Source organism: Pelecanus crispus, chromosome 3, assembly GCF_030463565.1.
Source record: "Pelecanus crispus isolate bPelCri1 chromosome 3, bPelCri1.pri, whole genome shotgun sequence".
Classification (NCBI taxonomy): domain Eukaryota; kingdom Metazoa; phylum Chordata; class Aves; order Pelecaniformes; family Pelecanidae; genus Pelecanus; species Pelecanus crispus.
This window is the reverse complement of record NC_134645.1, coordinates 121,464,616-121,485,250: the sequence shown is the minus strand read 5'-3', so window position 1 is coordinate 121,485,250 and position 20,635 is coordinate 121,464,616. Positions and strand designations below refer to the sequence as shown.

The 20,635-nt window shown below is 43.1% G+C and overlaps 1 protein-coding gene across 1 annotated transcript; it reads left to right on the top strand.

The window, feature by feature from the left end:
* Positions 1–2,822: 2,822 nt before the first annotated feature.
* On the top strand, positions 2,823–19,175 carry MATN3 (matrilin 3). Its single transcript, XM_075707741.1, has 9 exons — positions 2,823–2,879; positions 2,910–3,000; positions 4,953–5,522; positions 9,155–9,277; positions 9,712–9,834; positions 10,949–11,071; positions 12,651–12,773; positions 17,268–17,375; positions 18,704–19,175. The coding sequence occupies exons 1-9, from the start codon at positions 2,823–2,825 to the stop codon at positions 18,757–18,759; spliced, it is 1,374 nt and encodes a 457-aa protein (XP_075563856.1). The 3' UTR covers positions 18,760–19,175.
* The last annotated feature ends 1,460 nt before the right edge of the window (positions 19,176–20,635 follow it).

The window sequence follows — 20,635 nt, the reverse complement described above, 5'->3', positions numbered from 1 at the left end:
GGGGTAAGAACATCTTGTGCTGCTGTTCTGGCAGTGCCCTGCCCTTCCAGTTACCCTGTGCACCCGGGTGTCTCAGCAGCTGCCCTCGGCTTCCAAGCGCTAAGGAACTGCATTGGATCTGGACTCCCAAAGAGATGCCAAAACCAGGGAATCTTTGTATGCTGGCAAAGACTGCTTAAATGTGACTTCTGGGGTGGAGCTGAAAGACTACATGAAACTGAAGTGGTCTAGGAAACACACAGCTGAAACTACCAGGGAGTTGTGTGATGCTCATACTGATCCCAGAGCATAGACTCTGGCCTGGATCCATCTGCACTGAGGGAGATTCAGAATGAAGCCAAAAACCTGCTCCTTCATTAGCTGTCTGACCACGAGTGGGCACCAAAGGAACTTAGCTGCTCATGGCTTGGACAGGCTTACTCTTCGCTGGGTAAAAAAGTGGCTGGATGGTGAGCCCAGAGCGTTGTGGTGAAGGGAGTTAAGTCCAGTTGGTGACCGGTCACAAGCGGTGTTCCCCAGGGCTCCATTTTGGGGCTAGTTCTGTTTAATATTTTTATCAATGATCTGGATGAGGGGATCGAGTGTACCCTTGGTAAGTTTGCAGGTGACACCAAACTGTGTGGGAGTGTCAATCTGCTGGAGGGACCTGGACAGGCTGGATCGCTGGGCCAAGGCCAACTGTATGAGGTTCAACAAGGCTAAGTGTTGGGTCCTGCACTTGGGTCACAACAACCCCATGCAATGCTACAGGCTTGGGGAAGAATGGCTGGAAAGCTGCCTGGCTGAAAAGGACCTGGGGGTGTTGGTAGACAGCTGGCTGAACATGAGCCAGCAGTGTGCCCAGGTGGCCAAGAAGGCTAACAGCATCCTGGCTTGTATCAGGAATAGTGTGGCCAGCAGGAGCAGGGAGGTGATTGTCCCCCTGTGCTCGGCGCTGGTGAGGCCGCACCTGGAATACTGTGTCCAGTTTTGGGCCCCTCAATACAAGAAAGACATTGAGGTGCTGGAGCGTGTTCAGAGAAGGGCAACAAGGCTGGAGAAGGGTCTGGAGCACAGGCCTGATGAGGAGCGGCTGAGGGAACTGGGGTTGTTTAGCCTGGAGAAGAGGAGGCTGAGGGGAGACCTTATCGCTCTCTACAACTACCTGAAAGGAGGTTGTAGCGAGGTGGGGGTTGGTCTCTTCTCCCAAGTAACAAGTGATAGGATGAGGGGAAATGGCCTCAAGTTGCATCAGGGGAGGTTTAGGTTGGAAATTAGGAAAAACTTCTTCACGGAAAGGGTAGTCAAGCATTGGAAGATGCTGCCCAGAGAGGTGGTGGAGTCACCATCCCTGGAGGTATTTAAAAGACGTGTAGACGTGACGCTTAGGGACGTGGTTTAGTGGTGGACTTGGCAATTTTAGGTTAATGGTTGGACTTGATGACCTTAAAGGTCTTTTCCAACCTAAATAATTCTGTGATTCTATGACTGAAAGCATTGGCTATGGGCAGAGAGCTCTGGTCAAGGGGCGGGTGTTGAGACTTTCCAAAATGTGGGTGGATGACCATATGGGTGAGCAGTATTTGGCAGCAGCGGGCACTGCTTGAAATTCGTGTGGTGTGTGTGCACGTGCTGTTTGTTGCTCAAACACAGCTGCGGGTCCCTCTAGGAGAGGAAAGCCGTCGTACCGCACTGGACCCCTGTCCTGTCCTGTGGTGTTCCCCTGCACGAAGGGTGCTGCTCCCTCTTCCCTGATTTCATCTGCAGGCTTGGCGAATGTGATGGTGGCATCTTCTACTGTGCAGTGAAGATAGTACTTGCTGAAGCGAGTGAATGCCTGCCCAAGACTGCACTGCTGGTGGGTTGTGAGGATGTGGTGGTTGGTTGCTGTTCTAAATTGGGGCTTCTGGCTCCCCTTACAGAGGTGAAGAGAGAAAAGATGGTGCTGCAATCCAACATGTCGACTGCCAGTTCAGCAAAAGTGTCTTCTGAAAGCCTGTGCCGGACATCACAGTGGGTTTGTGCCCTAAACTGCTTTCCGTTAAAGCTTGCTGCAGCTTCCCCAGGACTAGCAGGGCTTGCAACGCGAGGGAGCAGACACAACGCCCTCGGGCAGGTCTGCCAAGGGAGGGCAGCGCTGGTGCCTTGGCCGTCACGCTGTGAGCTCACTCCCATTCTTTGCAAACAGTGCCCTAGAGAGAAAGCCTTGGGACCAGAAGTGCAAAGTTAGCAGACCTGGATCAAATAAACCCAGCGGCGGGAGAATCATAGAATCGTCTAGGTTGGAAAAGACCTTTAAGATCATCCAGTCCAACCATTAACCCACACTACCAAGCCCACCTAAACCAATCAAGGGTAGACTAGACTAAACCATATCCCGAAGTGCCATATCTACCCGTTTTTTGAACACTTCCAGGGATGGTGACTCCACCACCTCTCTGGGCAGCCTGTTCCAATACTTGACCACCCTTTCCGTAGAGAAATTTTTCCTAATTTCCAGCCTAAACCTCCCCTGGCGCAGCTTGAGCCCATTTCCTCTCGTCCTATCGCTAGCTACTTGGGAGAAGAGACCAACTGGTTGTATTTTAACTCCCCCCGCCCAGGTTTAAACCCAGCCCTTGCCGCGCCGCCAGTTCCCAAAGTTTGGCTCCGAGCCCGGCAGCCCCTCCCTCTCGCCCAGGCTCAGCGTCCCGCCGGGGCGGGGGAGCGAGGGCTGGCACCTTCCTGGCCAGCCCGGGGAGGAGGCGGCGGGGGGCGCCGGTGCCGCCGCGGGCCTGGCCCGCCCCCCGCGGCGGCCTTAAATGCGGGGCGGCGCGGCGGGGCGCGGGGCGGGCGGCGGCACCATGCGGCGGGCGCTCGGCTCCCTCGGCTGCCGCCCGGCGCTGCTGCTGCGGCTGCCGCTGCTCCCGCTCCCGCCGCTGCTCCTCCTGCTGCTGCTGCTGCCGCTGCTGCCGCTGCTGCCGCCGCTGCCCGCGGCGCGGGGCTCCCCGCCCCGCCTGCGCCGCAGCCCCGCCGCGGCAGGTACCGTACCCCGCGCGCCGCCGCAGGGTCCGCCCGCCCGCCCGCTGCGCTCCGCGCTCGCCGCTGCCGCCCGCTGCGGGCGCCGCTGCCGCCGCGGCCCCGGGGACCCGGGGACGCTGCCCTGCACCGTGGCGTTACAAGCGGCTGCAGGGGCGCCCGGGGACACCTGGCTGCAGCTGCCGCCGTCCGCGCACCAGGCGCTTGTAGGCAGAAGTACCAGGAGTTTTGGTTTGGTTTTGTTTTTTATGCAAAGCTGACTTTGCTAACCTCTGAAACCTAAATAACTGCTCCCTACCTGTGTTCATTTCTCAAAACATCTTTTTCAAACTCACAGAAGGATCGGGCTGCTGAAAATACATTTTTTTTTTCCCCCCCTAATCTAAAAAAGACAATTCTGCCTGCAAATCTGGGGTTTGGTCTTTTTTTGTAGGACAAACATTGTGTGTCTTCTTCTTTCCTGTCTTAAGCTACGCATGCATGCACAAACGGTTCTCCCTGTTTTCTCAGCTTTCCAAAGGGCACAAAGCCATTCTTCTAAATCCTTCTGCGAAAACTGAGTTATGCGATGCATGTAGAATTATATATACTATACCTGGACGGGATCCTAAATTCATCCAGTCCGTTTCTCTGTCCAAAGGCAAAGTCAACTCTACTACTCTTTCCTGATGGAAGTAAGATGTATCTGTGCAATTCGATTTTTTTCCCTCCCTTTTCACTTGCACAAGACAAGAAGATTTTTAATGCATTGAAAAAAAAAAAGTGCTGTTTTCACCTCTACTTTTAAGAGACTTGTGAAGAATTTTTATATTTTTTAACTGGAATGGGATAATAAAAGTCAACCTGATAGTAGCTGGGAAAGGTGTGTCACATTCCCAAAACAGCTCTTCAGGGAATATATTCAAACCAAACACCTCACATTTTGCTATTTAATGCACTGTTGAGCAGGAATGTCTGTTTTGTACAAATACTGTGCTTTTGGGTTGTCTGGTTTTCATAACCCAGCAGTACAAATCCATACCTTGATGGTATCGTCAATGTCGGGCGAGGATGTCAGGACAGGGAGGGTACAGCTTCGGTTGCTTGCTGTTGCTGTCTTGATTCTTTTTTGTCTTCCTGGAAGTGATGCTTGTCTCTGATCTGAGCTATGGCTTTTCTCTTTCAGTCTAGTTGTATATGTCAGCGAGGAATTTTAGAAGCTAGAAATATTTGTTTAAATGTTCATTTTATATGTAAAATTACTTCATAAATAAGTTTTTTCTTCTCTGCTCTAGAAGCCTTTAAACAGTAACAACTTCTAAAGAAGCCTTTATCACAGCATCGTTTGCATCTTTTTCCTGTTGGCCTTTCTTTCTTCTTGTTGTGTACTTTGGATTGTGAATTACAAACAAGAAATAATTCCTAATCAGCAATCTATATTATAACTATCATAAAAAATATTGTTAGGATCTGTTCACGATCTAATCGAGCCAGTTGTTTTACCACTTTATTTCTGTAGCTTACAAAAATGGAATTCAGGCTTTATTTTTATAAAAATAAAAAGTAAGTACACTTATATATCATTGCTACATTTCTGTGTTGGCTTTTACATGCAAACTACAACCCTTTGTTTCAAGGATAGTTAGACATTTTGTGGGCTCAAATGTGGACCCATCTTTTAATGCTTAGAAAAGTTCAATTATTTATTACTTGTCAAAATGAGCATTTAAGAATTTATATAACATAAATATATATATATTTAATATATATGCACAGATCTTTTTTATTTTTATATATATATTACAGATATATAAAATGATGTGTTGCTCACTATAATTTTAAGCCTCTTCCTAGAGAATCGAGTGCCAGCATTTATCTGGTAGGAGCAGTTTGCCATGACAGCTCTCACTGCCCTAGGGTGAGAGCTCCGGTCCTGTGTAGGAGATGACTGAAGTGTTTTCCTTCCTTCTTGACAGATGCTGCCTGCAAGAACCGGCCCCTAGACCTCGTCTTCATCATAGACAGTTCCCGTAGTGTCCGACCTGAAGAGTTTGAGAAAGTGAAAATCTTTTTGTCAAAAATGATTGATACTCTGGACGTTGGTGAAAGAACAACCCATGTGGCGGTCATGAACTATGCTAGCACTGTCAAGGTGGAGTTTCCCCTCCAGACCTACTTTGATAAAGCATCTATGAAGGAGGCTATCTCTCACATTGAGCCCCTGTCTACTGGCACAATGACCGGCCTTGCCATCCAAACTGCCATGGATGAAGTCTTCACTGAGGAAATGGGCACCCGGCCAGCAACCTTCAATATCCCCAAGGTGGTCATTGTTGTGACAGATGGACGACCGCAAGACCAGGTTCAAGACGTGGCAGCAAGCGCCCGGACAGCTGGCATTGAGATCTATGCAGTTGGGGTAGACCGGGCAGACATGCAGTCGCTGAGGCTAATGGCCAGCGAACCGCTGGATGAACACGTCTTTTATGTGGAGACCTATGGTGTGATCGAAAAGCTGACATCCAAATTCAGAGAGACTTTCTGTGGTAAGGTGCTCAGTCCAAGAGGGTGGTGTAATTTGGATCCTTTTGGCTCCTACTGTGGTTCCACTCCCTAAGAAAGAAGTTTTTCTTTTTGAGAAGTGTTGTGTATCACATTTAAACACTTCCTTTGCTATCTGTTGGGCAAACAAGTCAACCCTTTTATTCACTGGAGGCCAAGTAATGACCTTTCATTTTGAATAGTGACCCTACCATGCAAGTAACAGGCCTGATTTCAGTGGACCTCCTTGAGCAGTTGGTCTGATTTAGTGCAAGAGAAAGCATGACAATCTGGCCAGGATTCAGCTATGTGTATTTACTGACTTACTGAGAGCGCACACCGGAGCTGTGCAGTCTGCTCGTTTCTTTTCCCACCTGGCTGGGAAGCAAGGAGGGTGGAAGTGTGGTTCTGAAGGGCTCCTTAGAGATTCAGAGTAGGAAAATCAGTGTGTCGGGTGAAACGCCATGCTAGCTTGAGAAGTTTGGTGCAGGATGAAGTGCCCCAACACCACGGCAGGTCATCTCAGGATGGGCTTTCACTCTGCAGGCATTGCTGGGCTTTTTGCGTGTGCCAGATTCACACCTTTCTCTGCAACTTGATTAAGACAGGGAGCTGTATCTGCACCTCCTGTTGGATGGGTCGAATTAGCTTTGCTCTTTGAGGGCGGGTCTTGGAAAAATGCTGGATGTGTATTTGGTTTGGGCTAGAACTCCACTAACAATGCTAGGCCAGCGTGGGTTGTTATTGGCATTTGCAGAAAAAGAAAGGTCATGTATCTGGAGTATTTAGAACTGCCTATAGCTAGCTATGCCACAGCCCTACCCACAAAAATCAAACGACGACTTTTTGACAATTAAAAAACTTGTAAGAAGTAGATTTTTCTAGTAAATTTCTAAGGAAATTACTTGTAAAATAAGTCTCTGGTAAGTAATGGGTAAAATCAGGTGTAAAGAACATTGTAAGAGAATTAAAATAACAGCCATTGCCTTGGGAACTTGGTTGGCAATGTGTTACTTTGTTATTTCAGAGCCTTATTAAAAATTACCACCATGCCTTTTCAATATGCTTTGAGTGAACAGACCTCTTTTTCTAGGTAGGAAATAAATGTGTAGGACCATCTGTAGACAGGACACTTTGCCCAATAGTTAACATAGGAAAGGCCTTGAGGTTTGGCTTGGCATCGTGTTGTGTGGCTGATGTGACCACATCTCTCTCTGGTAGCTGGAAGTGGGTACAAGTGCCCACCTAGCTGGACAGGTATGTGTGCTGTGAACATAGCACTAATTTTCCACCTATGTTCTCGCCAAAGCAAGTCCTTTCATAGCACCAAAGAAAAATCTGTTGTTCTTAAGAGTAAACGTACTGTTTATTGTGCTGAAGCATAGGAATTACGCCCCTGCTAAGCTGGAGGATAAACCAGAGAGAGCTCTCACATACACCCTTCCAATGTAACTCTGAGTTGTCTGCATGCAATTAGGAAGAATCTGTGGGGTTCATGGACAAAAATGGGGTAAAGGGAATAGTTTTTCAAAAGGTTCCTACAAACCAAATGAGTCTAAGAGGGTCTTGTAAGACAGTGTGGGTAAACTGGGTCTTTTCCAGCTCCAGGCTGCTTTTTGGTCAGAAATCTAGACTCACCAGTGACAATGAGGATTTTCTTTGCTTTGGCCAAGCCAAATAAATTTGTTTGTAGGGTGAACTGAAAACAGGAAAACTTATGTTCAGGGGCAAAATAGTTGGCTGAGATCAAGTTCTTGATGCATTGAGAGCATCATTCAACATAAGACCATCCTGGAGATGGAAAATCTTAGCCTTGAACTGGTGTCCAAGTCAGTGGAAGCTTGACTTTCCTACCACAAAAATCTGACTGTTTGAGTCTGAGCTTCTCAGTTATGGTTGAAAATATCACCCACAGAGTCATGGAGATTAATTCTCTTACTCCCAAGGGTGTAGCAGAATGAAAAGATGCTGTCTTGGTTTGAAATTTGTTTTTGCCGATGGAAATACAAGACACATTTTCTATCAGCCTTATTAGGGGACATCTAAATTTTCCACGTTTTAGAAAATGGGCAATGTTGCCTTGCATTCAGAAATACATGAGAGGATTCAAGCACTCTTGCTTCTCATTTCTTATCTCACCACTGTTGCTTTGGAGTTTGATTTTATCAGTAGTCAATATCCACATCATAACTACTCATCTAATTAAAATCTCAGCTAATAACAGACTTGTCTTCCTATTTTTCTCCTTTTCGCTTTTGTTTCCTCCTTCTTTCTTTCCTTCCTTTCCCCTTTTTGTCCCCTTCCCACTTTTTTCCTCCACCTTTTTTTTTTCCTATCCCCTTCCCTTTTTCATCTCATCTAAATTTAGTAATCTAAAAATCATCTAAGTTTAAGTGAGTATCTAGGGTTCCTTTACAGTCTGTGGAGAGAAACAGAGGCATCTGGAGGAGACCAAAGAAGCAGTAGATCCACAGCTAAATACACTTGAGAAAAACTGGTCAGAAGTTAATTAGTTACTTAGCTAGACCATCTGTGAAGGAAAAGACTGTCAGCACACACAGTGCCTTGCAGAGAGAGCCCAGCATTACAACAGTCATTTTGTCTGCCCTGTCACCACAACACACTCGGATCAGCTGCCATCCATCACGCTGCTTTTCCTATCACTGTTTTCTGTTTTCTCAGTCTGATGAGATAGCCGTGCTGTCTGCTGGGGAATTAGCTGGTCCCCGAAAATTGAATCTCATTTTGCAGTTTCAGCTTCTCAGTTGTTTGAGGTTTGGACATTATTTCTGCACTGTCCTTCAATTAGGACGTTCACATGCCTGTAAAGCTACCTCACTGTAGAAACTTTCCCCCATATCCTCTTTTGGTCTTGACTTTTTAAACCTGACGGAACAAGGCAGCTGCAGCCCTCACATACCCATCTTACACTGGTGGGTTTCTTTGCTGGCTGATACATCTGGACCATCATTACGCAGACACTTTCTTCATCCCTGAGAAGACAGTGTGTTATCCTCGTGCCTCTGAGTCATTTTTCTTTTCCTCCTGGTCTTGATGCTCTTTCTACTGCAGTTTAGTTGAGTTTATTTTGTTTTGGTTTTTACTTTATTTTATTTATTGTGCTTTCTGTCGCGTTTCAGTTTACATGGGAGTTTTTTACAGTGCAGCAGGAATTCATAAATCAGGTTTTATGCCAGTGAGAATTTAGTATGCTGTCAGACAGTGACTGATATTTTGGGATTATTTAAACCGGTTCTCTGTAATAGAAAGGGACTGGATACAATAAGCCAGAAGGTCCTTTTCATTGCTGAGTTCTCATTTCCAGTGTAACGTTACTAAATGCTTAAAATCTCTGTCTCCCTGTTGTACCCTTTTCAGATTAATCTTATCTTTCTGCCACATCAGGTGGTGAGTTATTTCAGCGTAGTTGTTCCAGTGTTGTTTATGACCTCTTTCTTCTGGCTACAGAGTGATGCAAAAGATGGCTGTAACTTCTGTGACAGTGACACAGCACTGACACTTACTACTACTAATCCAGCAAACAGTTCAAGACGTACTTTTGTGAGCATAAATTATTAATGACTGTTTCTCTCCTCTGGGATGACTGAAATGCCTTTTCTGTAAATGCTCTTTGTAGCTGCGAATGTATGTGCGCTTGGGACCCATGACTGCGAGCAGGTCTGTGTGAGTAACGGCGGATCCTACCTTTGTGATTGCTATGAAGGCTACACTCTCAATCCAGATAAGAGAACCTGCTCAGGTATTACCTCTTCGGTAAATGTGTTCAACTGGAAACAAAAAATCACTTTTTAATACCATAATTGGATTTGAGAAGCTACTCGAGTACTTCTGTTGAAACAGTGAACATCTGTATCTCCTTCAATAATAATAAATCTAATAATAAATAATGAATAAATAAGTCTACTGCAAGTAATAGCGAGAAGTAGTTTGATTCCATCACCATCCTTTTTATTATGCCCACAGAACCATTCATTAGGGCCAGATGCCAAAACAAAGTCTTCAGATGTAGAAACTGTATAGATATTTCCTCTTATGACTTCCTCTAATTCCTTCAATTACTACTGCCATTTCTGAGCTGATTCCAAATAGAAATATATTTGAAAATGTGAATATGCACTCCCCAAACCTACTTTTTATTAAGAACAAATTGTTTCTGCAATGTGTGTCTTGCAGCTGTGGACATGTGTGCACCTGGAAGGCATGAGTGTGATCAGATCTGTGTGAGTAACAATGGATCCTATGTCTGTGAATGCTATGAAGGCTACACCCTGAATCCAGATAAGAAGACTTGTTCAGGTAAGAATTAAAGGCTACTATAATATATAAAACTCATGGAGACATGGATGTGTTTTCTGTGTGTTACCTTCATTATTTCCAATTGAAAAATTGCTTGCAGACATCAACTCTTAAAATGATAATTCACCTGTACACTTTCCCCTTGGTTCCAGTAACAGTAAAACTGCATTTTTCTTTAAATGTGTTGATTACAAAAATGCAATTTGGCACTTATCTACCATTTTATGGTCTTCACATTACTTCATAAACATCACTTAGTCCCTGGGAGAGGATGAACCTATTCCAGAGATGTCCACCAGCACTGTGTCTCCATTGGAGAGCGAGTACCACTAGTGCATAGAGAACTTAAAACCTGATGATTTTCCCCTGTCCTCTCCATCTCTCCTGTCAGAACTCTTTTTTTTAGCCTATTATAAAAACTCTTTTTTCCCAAATACTTCTCTGGAGCTGTTTCTTTAAATCCGGAAGTTTTGAGCAGCACCAGCCTTAGGGTAGCTATTTTATGACTGGTGGGGGCATCCTTCCTTTTGAGAGCACATAAGCATTCTTCTCACTGAAGTTTTCACTCTTCTTATTTCTGAAGAGAGAACATAATGTTCTAGTGCTCCTGCTTTTTTGTTTGTTTGCTTGCTTTTCTCACTAGGCTTTATATCTCTTTGCCATGTAATAGCATTTCTACATATCATGCCTGGCTTTTGTGCCTGCCTTCAGCTCATGCATGAAAGTATGAAGTTAAATTTGGATTCGCCATAGTTACTGCTAATATTGCAACAACTTCTGCCTTGACACGTGGCAGGTTGTTGCTCATCTCAGGATGGTGTTTTAGCCTCATCCTTACTGGGGTTATTCAGGGCTGTTAGAATTGCTGATGAAAATCAGATTGCGTGAGACGTGGTATAGTAATGTCTTGCAGTCCAGATATCTACCTCCTGCATTAAACAATTACTAACTGAATTCAGTTGTCTGCAACATAATATAATAATGCAGTAGGGCACTGGTTGAATCCTAATTTGAATCCTAATTAAATTATACTTATAAATGTTGAAGCTTTTAAAACGCTTGACTGTCTGGGAGGGTTTAACAGCTTTTGTCTCTAAAACATGGTTCACCACAGCCATGGACATGTGCGCAGCTGGAAGGCATGATTGTGCACAAGTCTGTCTGAGTAATGATGGAACCTACAGCTGTGACTGCTTTGAAGGATACACTCTGAATCCAGATAAGAAGACTTGCTCAGGTAAGACCTGATCAAGGAAATATTGTGTTCAGCTAAAACCAAGTAACTTTAAAAAATCAGGTTAATTTATGTTATTCTTCTGACAAATTATCGAAGAGTTTCTGTACAATTCCTGAAAACACAGTGCAACTTTTTTTCTACATGTTTGCAGTAATAATTTGAGACCTGTGCATCATGAGTGCGATCACTCTTTCTGGTGGATGTGTTTGGACCTTAAAAAATACTCCAGCCTTAGAGCTCTAGAGGATGGAGGGAAATGTTCTTTCCCAGTGCTGGGCTCTTGTGGAGAACAGGAGCACAGATGTAGGTGGTACTTCAGGATGTACGTATAAGAATATAGCACCTACAAATTAATATGTATTCTATATTATTTTCACCTGATTAGGATTTGAACTTCACTCTTCATTTCTTTGCACGTCTCATTGATGATTTATTCACGCAACATCCTTTTTTCCACTTCCATCATAATCCCTTTCCTTACTACACTTTGTATGACAAAGCACTGCACCTAGGCTTCCAATTCCAGGAGGTTCCTAGGCAGATCTCTCCAATTAAGTCATATGTGTCGCATCTTGAAGAGGCGAAGCCAGAGGGCTTCAATATTTCTTCCTGCCTAGTTCAGGAGCTGATATTGTAAATACAGTTCCTAAGATTAACTCTCACCTGGCATTATATAGATGCAATAAACATCTGTGAGGGAATGTGAATTCAGTTAGGCATCCCTTCTGGGAGTCCAATCCTGAACCTCCTTTCACAGCACTGATTCTCCCCCTGCATAGTCAAATTTCAGATTATTTCCCCAATATGCTTGCTTTTTTTTCCTTTTGAATCTCATTTTGCAGTATGCTGCTAATGATTTCTCAACCATCCAGGTCTTTGTGATACAATAAAAATAGTCTAGGTCCAGGAGGGGCTCGCTCCTTCCCTCCTTCCCTCCTTCCTTCCTTTCCTCCTTCCTTCCTTCCCTCCTTCTTTCTTTCTTTCTTTCTTTCTTTGCTTGTGCCTTACTGGACCTCCTTACTGCAAAGATATCCAAATACAGGAACTCCTTCTCAGCTTGCCCTTTCAGAGTTGACGTGTTAAATTTGGCAGAAAACATCAGTGTCGCACATAAAGTACCCACTTTGTAACGGGCAGCGGGTGCCACGTCTCTTTTTTTAGGAGCCATGTCTACCCTTCTGTTTATGATCTTTTCATTCCATAAAACAGTCTTATCCAACTCAATTAGAGCTGAAATAATGCCAAATAGTATCTTAAAATCCAGATACTTGTTCTCTGAAATTCCTTTGGGTAATTATTTTGTAACTGGGTCACTGCTAGTTCACTTCCTTTTGCAGTCTGTTACAACTGCAGAAGAGGTGGCCAGTATTCCGAAAATTGTATTAATTTTGTTGATAGCCAGATAAAAACACACTCTGTATACCCTACTATGGCTAATAGCGTGCTGACATGCAATAAAAACATCCTGGTTTGAATCCAAATGAAGATATGTTTGCAAATGGGAATTACTAACACCACCTAAAAAGGCTGAAGTTTGGGTATTGATTAATATTTTTCTCTTCTCAAACGCCTTCCTTAGCTGTTGACATGTGTGCACCTGGAAGGCATGACTGTGAGCAGGTCTGCGTGAGAGATGATCTGTTCTATACCTGTGACTGCTACCAAGGCTACACCCTGAATCCAGACAAGAAGACTTGCTCAAGTAAGAGCAGGTTGCTGTTCCCTATCCCCCCCATACCCTCCCCAGCTAAGTACACGTATTGAAATAGCTCTCATTAGCAGGTTTTGGATCTCTTTGAGAAACTTTCACATGCATTCAAGTGTTATAAGACAGTTCTATGTCACTCTGCCATTTCCACTTCAAGCAACATTCAGAGATACAAAGCACTTTATATGCACCAATGCTAGTAACTGTTTACCATTTGGTCTTTCTTTATCACCTAATAACTAAGGCCTTCACTGTATTTAACAAACTGCAATTATGCAATATTCAGCAAACCCAGAACTGAGAAATAATTGAAGAGAGAAGAGCTGGGATTAGTCACACAGTCACACACCCTGCAGTACTGTGGAAACCGCGTACCACCATGCAGGAGGCAGTTTGAGGTGGTGTCCTTCCCTCCGGGCTGAATTTCACGTTGCTGTTTGTTTCTTTAGCTTCTCAGCTATCTTTGTGTTAGAGTAAAAATGCAATTTTTTAAAAAATGTTTCTTTCCTTCCCGGTCTCCTTACTGTAAAGTTACTGTGTGCTGGAAACTTTTCGTAGCGTGCCTTTGGAGGTGATCTGGCACTTCACACCTGGTAGGGTTAGGCAACTGCAGTCAGACGGAGCATAGACTGTACAAAGTAAGGACTGAGGGAGAGCCCAGCAGGGCAACGAGGGAGACCCCAGCAAGGCAGTTAGTTCACCTCGCTGCCCCAAGGCAGGATCAGGTACACATCTCAGTAGTTCCTGGTAAGATTCACATAGGACAGGCTCCCAGCGTGAAAAAGCATTGCCATTGGGAAGCATTAAAAAATGTTATTTTGTTTTTGGATGACTGTTTCTCCAAAATGCATTCTGTAGGAACTGATGTGTGTGCACCAGGAACCCATGACTGTGAGCAGGTCTGTGTCAGCAATGGTGGATCGTATAGCTGTGACTGCTATGAAGGCTTTACCTTGAATCCAGATGAGAAAACATGCTCAAGTAATAATTTAATGGCTTTTTTCCCTGAATATATTTATTGAAGTACCTCTCTTTAATGTGTTAAATCCTTTTAATCTATTTGAGAAACATTCTGTCAATTCACTCACTCCCTGAAAGTATAATCCCTTTTCATTCTTTTCTGCCTGTTTCCAATAATATTTTGAGTTGGTTTGATCCTTCTCGTTTAGTTATGGCAATTACTGTATTTAAAACTACAGTTGACTCTTACCTATCACCACACATTTAAGGACTATACCGTATTAAAAAAAAAAATCTATTATAATCTGCATTTCCTTATGAAATGGGAATAACTGGGGGGATTGGCAAGGCAGGGTTCTGGGGCATCTGTCTCTGGGGCATGGGACTCAACTGCGTACCAGCATTTGGAGGATGGTGGGGGGCCAGCAGGGAACAGAACTGGTGTCAGAAGAACTACTGCAGTGCTAAACCATGTGTTCTTGTCCACTCCTCCAAGCTGAGTGGGGCAAGCATGAACTCACCAACTGCTTTCCTTTCACATGGGCAATAATGGCATCAACTGTTGGCAGAACCTCTGCACCATTTGATGTAGAATCATAAGTAAAGTTGGGTTAGAAAGGACCTCAAGAAGTATCTAATCTGATCTCTGGTTCACAGCAGGAATCATTTGCCATTACATCAAGTGGCTAAGGACCCTATGTAAGAGCAAAGTTATAAAATAGGTGGATATAGCCAAACACCATGTGCAAAAATAGTAATTTTTTGTAGGTCTGGACTTAAACATAAATGCAGTGTAAAAAAACATCTAGCATGTTTTTTATGACCTGTTGGGCATCCCAGTGGCAATGGGATGAATATGAAATACTGGAACACTCTAAATTTCACAGAAGGACTGTAGAAGACTTCAGGGTACACTTGGGCAGTTGCCAAAGCTGGTTGGAAAAGTAATTTTGTTAGAACAGACATAATCCAAGGAGGATCTGTATCTGTCGCTGGAGAATTTAAATGCAAACATGAAAATGTAACTGGCAGTTCGGGAAACCAAGTACGTTGGTGTGATATTTTGAACTGGCCTTCCTCCAGCTGAATCTTGAACAGCTCTTCTTTGTACATCAACCAAAGCTGGTGGAATGTTCCAAAGAAGGGAGCTGAACAAATACAGGCTCAGTGGAATCAAGAAGACACCAGTTTCAACATTGGCTCTAAGACAAATGAACTTCCACACTGCTAGAAATGAATCTGTTCATAGATTTTTTCAGTGAAACATTGAATGAACAATCTTTTGAAATGGATATATTTCAGTCATTTTTCTGTAATTCAAGCAGCCATCAGTTTCCTTGCGAAATTGAAATATCCGTGGCATGATTGGTAAGCAAAAAGAGAAACCAAAACAATTCAGAAAAAAAGAGAAATTGTATCCAGGTATAATATTTCTATTGTTTTACTGTTATAATGCTCAAATAATTTGTTTGGCATTGATCAGCTATACATTTATATATTTACAGAAAAAATAATTGCATAATCTGCTGTCATTGCCTTTGCAAGCAACATAAAAATACACGTATAAAGTGACAGGTATTATATACAAGTAATCCTTCTTGATAATTTGTTGAAAGGGTATTTCATAATTGTAGACCCTCTTTTAAGGAGGCTCTGCCTTTGGAAGCTTATTATTCTGGTCTCAGACGTAGACAGTAATGTAGACAGTAGTGGTGCTTCAGTAGCTGTTGATATGTTTGCTCTTAGCCTGCAGCAAGTGGTGCAGCTTGCCTTAACTCCTATTTTCTTTATGGAGTAGGTGACGTTAAGTTGCCTTTCATGCAGCTAAGAACTCACAGCCATCAGCTGATGCCTGACATGTTATTATTCAACAATGAAATTATCACCTCTCTCAGCCCTTTGTGATCATCCCTGTTTTTGTGGTGGATTATGGAGAAACAGGAATTCTTGAGGACAGCTGAGGCTGGTCCCTGGTAAGTCTGGAAGACTGAGGACAAGGCCTAGGAACAGATTCAATGGAAGCACTGCAGAGTATGGCAATGCTTGTTTTCTCTTTCCTAAGAGACTGATTACTTTTCTGTTATACTAACCGACTCCTCCATTAATATTGCTGTGCCTTTCTACCAGATTTTTAAATTCATTTTGGCCCATTTGAACGTTGTTGTTCCCTCCATCCATATTCACGTGACATTGGAATGGACCCGCGTTCACACCTCTTGATGAATCAAAAATGATACTGCCTATGCATGTGTAGTGCCGATGTTACACACCAAGAGTACTTGTGAGGTGATACGCATTGATGGTTTAGCTGAACCTCTATCGCTTAGTATGTAAAATTAATCCATGTGTTCCGGCTTTCATTTTTGTATTATTTACCAAGTGGTAAATTCAGCTCTTCTAATTCCTTCCCAAGCTAAGACTTAGGTACCTAAATTCCACCCACATCTCAGAAACTGATGCAAACTGACCAATTTCTGACACTGACCAACTCTTTATGTGCCTAAAATCACTCGGTGCCTTCCTGCTTGGCTTGCAAAACTCCCTGGAGGCATAATTTTGGACTTTAATGCATTCTCAGAAGTGCTGTGTTTGGGAGTGATGGGTACCCCAAATGCCATTACAATCCAGCTTTGACAGGGCAGCAACCTTGATTTTTATAGAGAGATCTGTTTAGATAAAAGGAAGAGATCCTTTTCTATGAGGGTGGTGAGGCACTGGAACAGGTTGCCCAGAGAAGTTGTGGGTGCCCCATCCCTGGAAGTGTTCAAGGTCAGGTCGGATGGGCCTTTGAGCAACCTGGTCTAGTGAAAGATGTCTCTGCCTATGGCAGGGTGGTTAGAGTAGATGATCTTAAAAGGTCCCTTCCAAGCCAAACCATTTTGTGATTCAGTGACTCTTCTGAAGAGAAGCCCAAGTTAGTCATTGCCTTAAATACAGCTAAGTTTATAGATTCTGTTTACAGTGATGCCAGTGGCCTTCCTCTGTGTGGATAGTCTGATGGTCAAAGTACTATGTACAAGATGGAGACCTGGACTGCAGGTCCTTCTCAGTCTGTGTCCCTTGAATATACTCATTCTACTTCCCGGGGTGCCTTACATTTTGAGGTGGGGGATATTCTGGATGAGAGGGAGAGAGAACAGGTGAAGGGAAGATTCACTCTAGTCTAGCTATTAGAGTTGATGGGGAAGGCTGGTTGGTCCCTGCACCAGGCCTCTTTTTATTTTTTACTCAATAATGGTCTAATTTAAAGTGTGCAGAGGATCCAGGTAGGCAGGCTAGGAACTCCTCCTCAGTCAGAGTCAAGCCCTCTCTGGCCTGGCCTGTTTCTGGACTATGACAGTCGTGTCTCTGGCTACACGCTGGCCCCTGCCCACCCTGTCCCTCCCTCCCTCCCGAATGCCCTGGTTGCAGCGCGTGCTGTATTCTCAACAGCATGAGTTCAACCCCCGTTGCAGAATCAAGCATTTTCCTGGAATTTAAATGTTTGATAATTGTCATAAATATTCTAAATGCTGTTTTCTCTCTTAGGAGCTGTAACAAGCAGCCTTACAACAACTGAAGAATCCTGTAAGTGTGAAGCCATAGCTGCCCTGCAGGACTCAGTCACCTCACGCCTTGAAGCTCTGTCCAGAAAATATATCCTTTTTCTTACATGATCTTCTGCATTCAGCTCTTTACTGGTATTTTAGAGGGAGCTGTTTTGATACAAGCCAGGGAAGGAACATCCCTCAAAATAGGAATTGTTTTCGTGGTGATTTTAGAAATATTATGGAGCAAAATCTTGGTTGTTGCAAATATTATGCTTTCACATTTCACTGAAGGGCTTTAGTATCAAGATAGAGAAAAAATGCATGTGCCCACATCCCCTAGATTATATACGCTATGTTGAACATCAAGCATTGCTCTGTTCATAATTCTTTCAGATGACTTTTACTGTTACAGCAAATGCTCTGTTTTGAGCCCTCCTATTATGTCCCAAAATTTTCAGGACAACTTCACAGGCAGTGTGACAGTAGTCCCATGAGCTGCGGTATTCCCACCTCCACAGGCAGGCACTGTCCCAGGCAATTTTCACGCACCTTCTCTTTTCCGTGAAAATGTGCTAGCCTGTTAATATCCAGATGCTGGGATGTTCGTGAATAGGATAGCTGCGAGGCAGGGTGCCGAAGCTGGAGGCACTGGGCAAGCCTCAGGTCCATGGGACGTGGTGCAGGCTGGTGGGTGCCAGCCACGCTGTGCTGGAATTTGCCGGCTTCATTTGCTGCAGCGCGGCGCCTGCGGCAGTGAAGAGAAATGTGGTCAGCCCCTGGATTACACATTTCACAAACATGTGGGACAGGGAAAAAAAAAAAAAGAGAAAGTGGTGAACTCTGTGGTACCACAGCAAACATGAATGCTGGAAAATAAATGCCCTCAGATGGCATGGCAGGAACTAATAACTAGACATTAAAGTTGGGCAAGCTGTGATTCAACATAAGGCACAATTTTTAGAAGTGAGAGTGGTTAATCACTGTGACAACTTACCAAGATTTTCATCACTGGAAATTTCTGATACTACATGCTTTTTTCTGTAAAAGCTGCTCTTGTTCAAATAGTAATTGATTTAGGGGAGTACTTTATCAGAAAGAACTGACGCTTTCTTTCAAAGTCATTCTTTGGTGGGCAATTTGTATCCCTAGCATCCTTTCAAGACAACCTGGAAAAAGCAGCAGAGACAATCACTTGCTGCTCCTGAGCCCTGAATGCCACTTGGTCCAACCCCTTCTAAGAAATCAGGGTTGTTGAGATCATTTAAGAAGTGGCCAGACCTTGACAGATCTCTAAAATGTTTTGAAATCTCTGGTTCAAGAATGTATTGACCTCATTTAGAAATCAGACTGTTTGTTGAAAATGCAGCAATGAGAAAGATTATAAATAAACCAACCTTATAGCCATCTATTATATTGCCCTTAACAACTGACCACTAGATGAAGTGTCTGAGAAGCTGCAGGCGTATCAAGGCAGACAGCAGGTTGTCTGAGCTACCGTTCTACTTAATTTTAAAATAATCTTTCAGAAGCAATCCTTTTTATTGTGTTCAGCCAGCTTTATTTTGTTGCACAGCTTACAAAACAGCAGTTGGTTTGTTATTATTGACAAATGTCAAGAAGACTTCAGGAAGACAACAGTCTTCAAAATAACAGTGACCCTGAGGATCTTCACGTACAGTCACCTTACAACCATAAAGCCACCTATGTCTGCTGTGCTTCAGTTTGTACTACAAGTAGTACAGCAGGTACTGCTTTTCTGCAGTAACCTCATTTTTATTCTCTTATATAAAAGTAAATAGAGAAAAAAATGAATGGATACGGTATATCACATTATATAAAAACATGAAATGGAAAAGCAGAGTAAAAAATGTGCCTATGTCATCTGTCCATTAAATGGGAAAGTAATCTGGGGTCTTGTAACTTATTTTAATAAAACAAAGTACGATCAGCACACTGATGTTGGAATTTTTTTGTATACAAGTTAAAGGATGTGTGTTATGAAATAAAGTGTTTAACAGAAACAAGGAAACAAAAGATAAAGCAGGCATAAATGGAAGAAACATAATTAAACAGGATACTATCCCCAAGTCACATAGTTGGAAAAAGAACCGTTTGATTTTAAAACCTACAAGTCCTTGTTAATACAGATAAAAAGTTTAATAGTAATTTCAAGTATTAATAATGTTGTTTAACACTCAGAAGGATGAAAGACATCCTCCAATTTAAGGTTTTTATCCTGCAAGATTTACTTATATTAGTCAGTCATTCCTGTTGTCATACCACGGACTTTACTGGGACTACTTGAGTCAATTGGGCTTGCAGGCTAAAACACACAAGCTAACAATTTAAAAATGTAATTGTTAAAGGAATCCACTTGTTTTGTACACTTGGCATTTGTAATCATCCAAATGCTTTAGAAACTATACTTAAATAAATTTGGAGTCAAAACTATGATGATTATTCTTTTTTTTTTTTTAGAATTGAAAAATCCGACATATTTTGTAGAGCTTTGCAATATAATTACACAAAATATTGTATCAGTAGCTGGTATGTCAAGGACATATTATAACGACATATGTGCTTGCTTCTACCCTCCACATAATACATACAAAAAATTGCAAGGAAAATGGGTGGGCAGAAATTCAGTTGTGTTCACTGCACACGAGTGAGACTTCAGATACGTCTAGACAGTAATGTTAGAATATAATATAAACAGCACAGGTGAACATGGGACACAGCTTCATCAAGGGCTAAAAATGGGACTATAAACTCTCCAAGACTGCTGGCTTGGTCTGTGGTTGATATTTTGTGATGTGTCCCCACTAATACTGACTCGCTGTAGTTCAATTAAAGTTAGTGTGGGACAACCTAGGTATGCTACACTTTCTTCCTCAAAGGGCTGTGTGTGTATAGTTTTTCTGTAAGTCACGGAATTTTATATCCAGCACTCTACTTTGCTTACTTGCATGTCCTCTGCTTAGACGTGGGTATTAGATAAGGATTTACAGGGCCAGAAGTATGCCTTGGCCTCCGTAATTGGTAAGAATAAACAAGTTGTAAATCTAATGCAAGACTTTTCAACTTCTTGGCAATTGGGAGCAGATGACATCAGTCCCATTTACACTAAGGCCAGTTGTCAGATGAGATGTATAATTTTATACGATAGTGGAAAATTGTCCTGGAGGCCAGATGTGTCTTGTAAGCTGTCAGCTGTGCAGGCTTTGCTCGTGCATTAGTATTCGTAACTCCATTTTACGTTACAAATGATAGTATTTACATTCAATTCCCCTGAGCAATTATCTTGTCTCACTGTGTTTGTGAGCACCATATAAAATTCCAAAGTGATATAACTGATTTCTTTAAAAT

What these genes read in the sequence shown, in the direction of transcription:
- MATN3 (XM_075707741.1), top strand. Translation starts at nt 2,823, where the DNA reads ATGCGGCGGGCGCTCGGCTCCCTCGGCTGCCGCCCGGCGCTGCTGCTG. An exon ending in CGCTGCTGCTGCGGCTGCCG is followed by an intron (nt 2,880 to 2,909) that starts CTGCTCCCGCTC and finishes CTGCTCCTCCTG; the next exon opens with CTGCTGCTGCTGCCGCTGCT. An exon ending in AGATAAGAGAACCTGCTCAG is followed by an intron (nt 9,278 to 9,711) that starts GTATTACCTCTT and finishes TGTGTCTTGCAG; the next exon opens with CTGTGGACATGTGTGCACCT.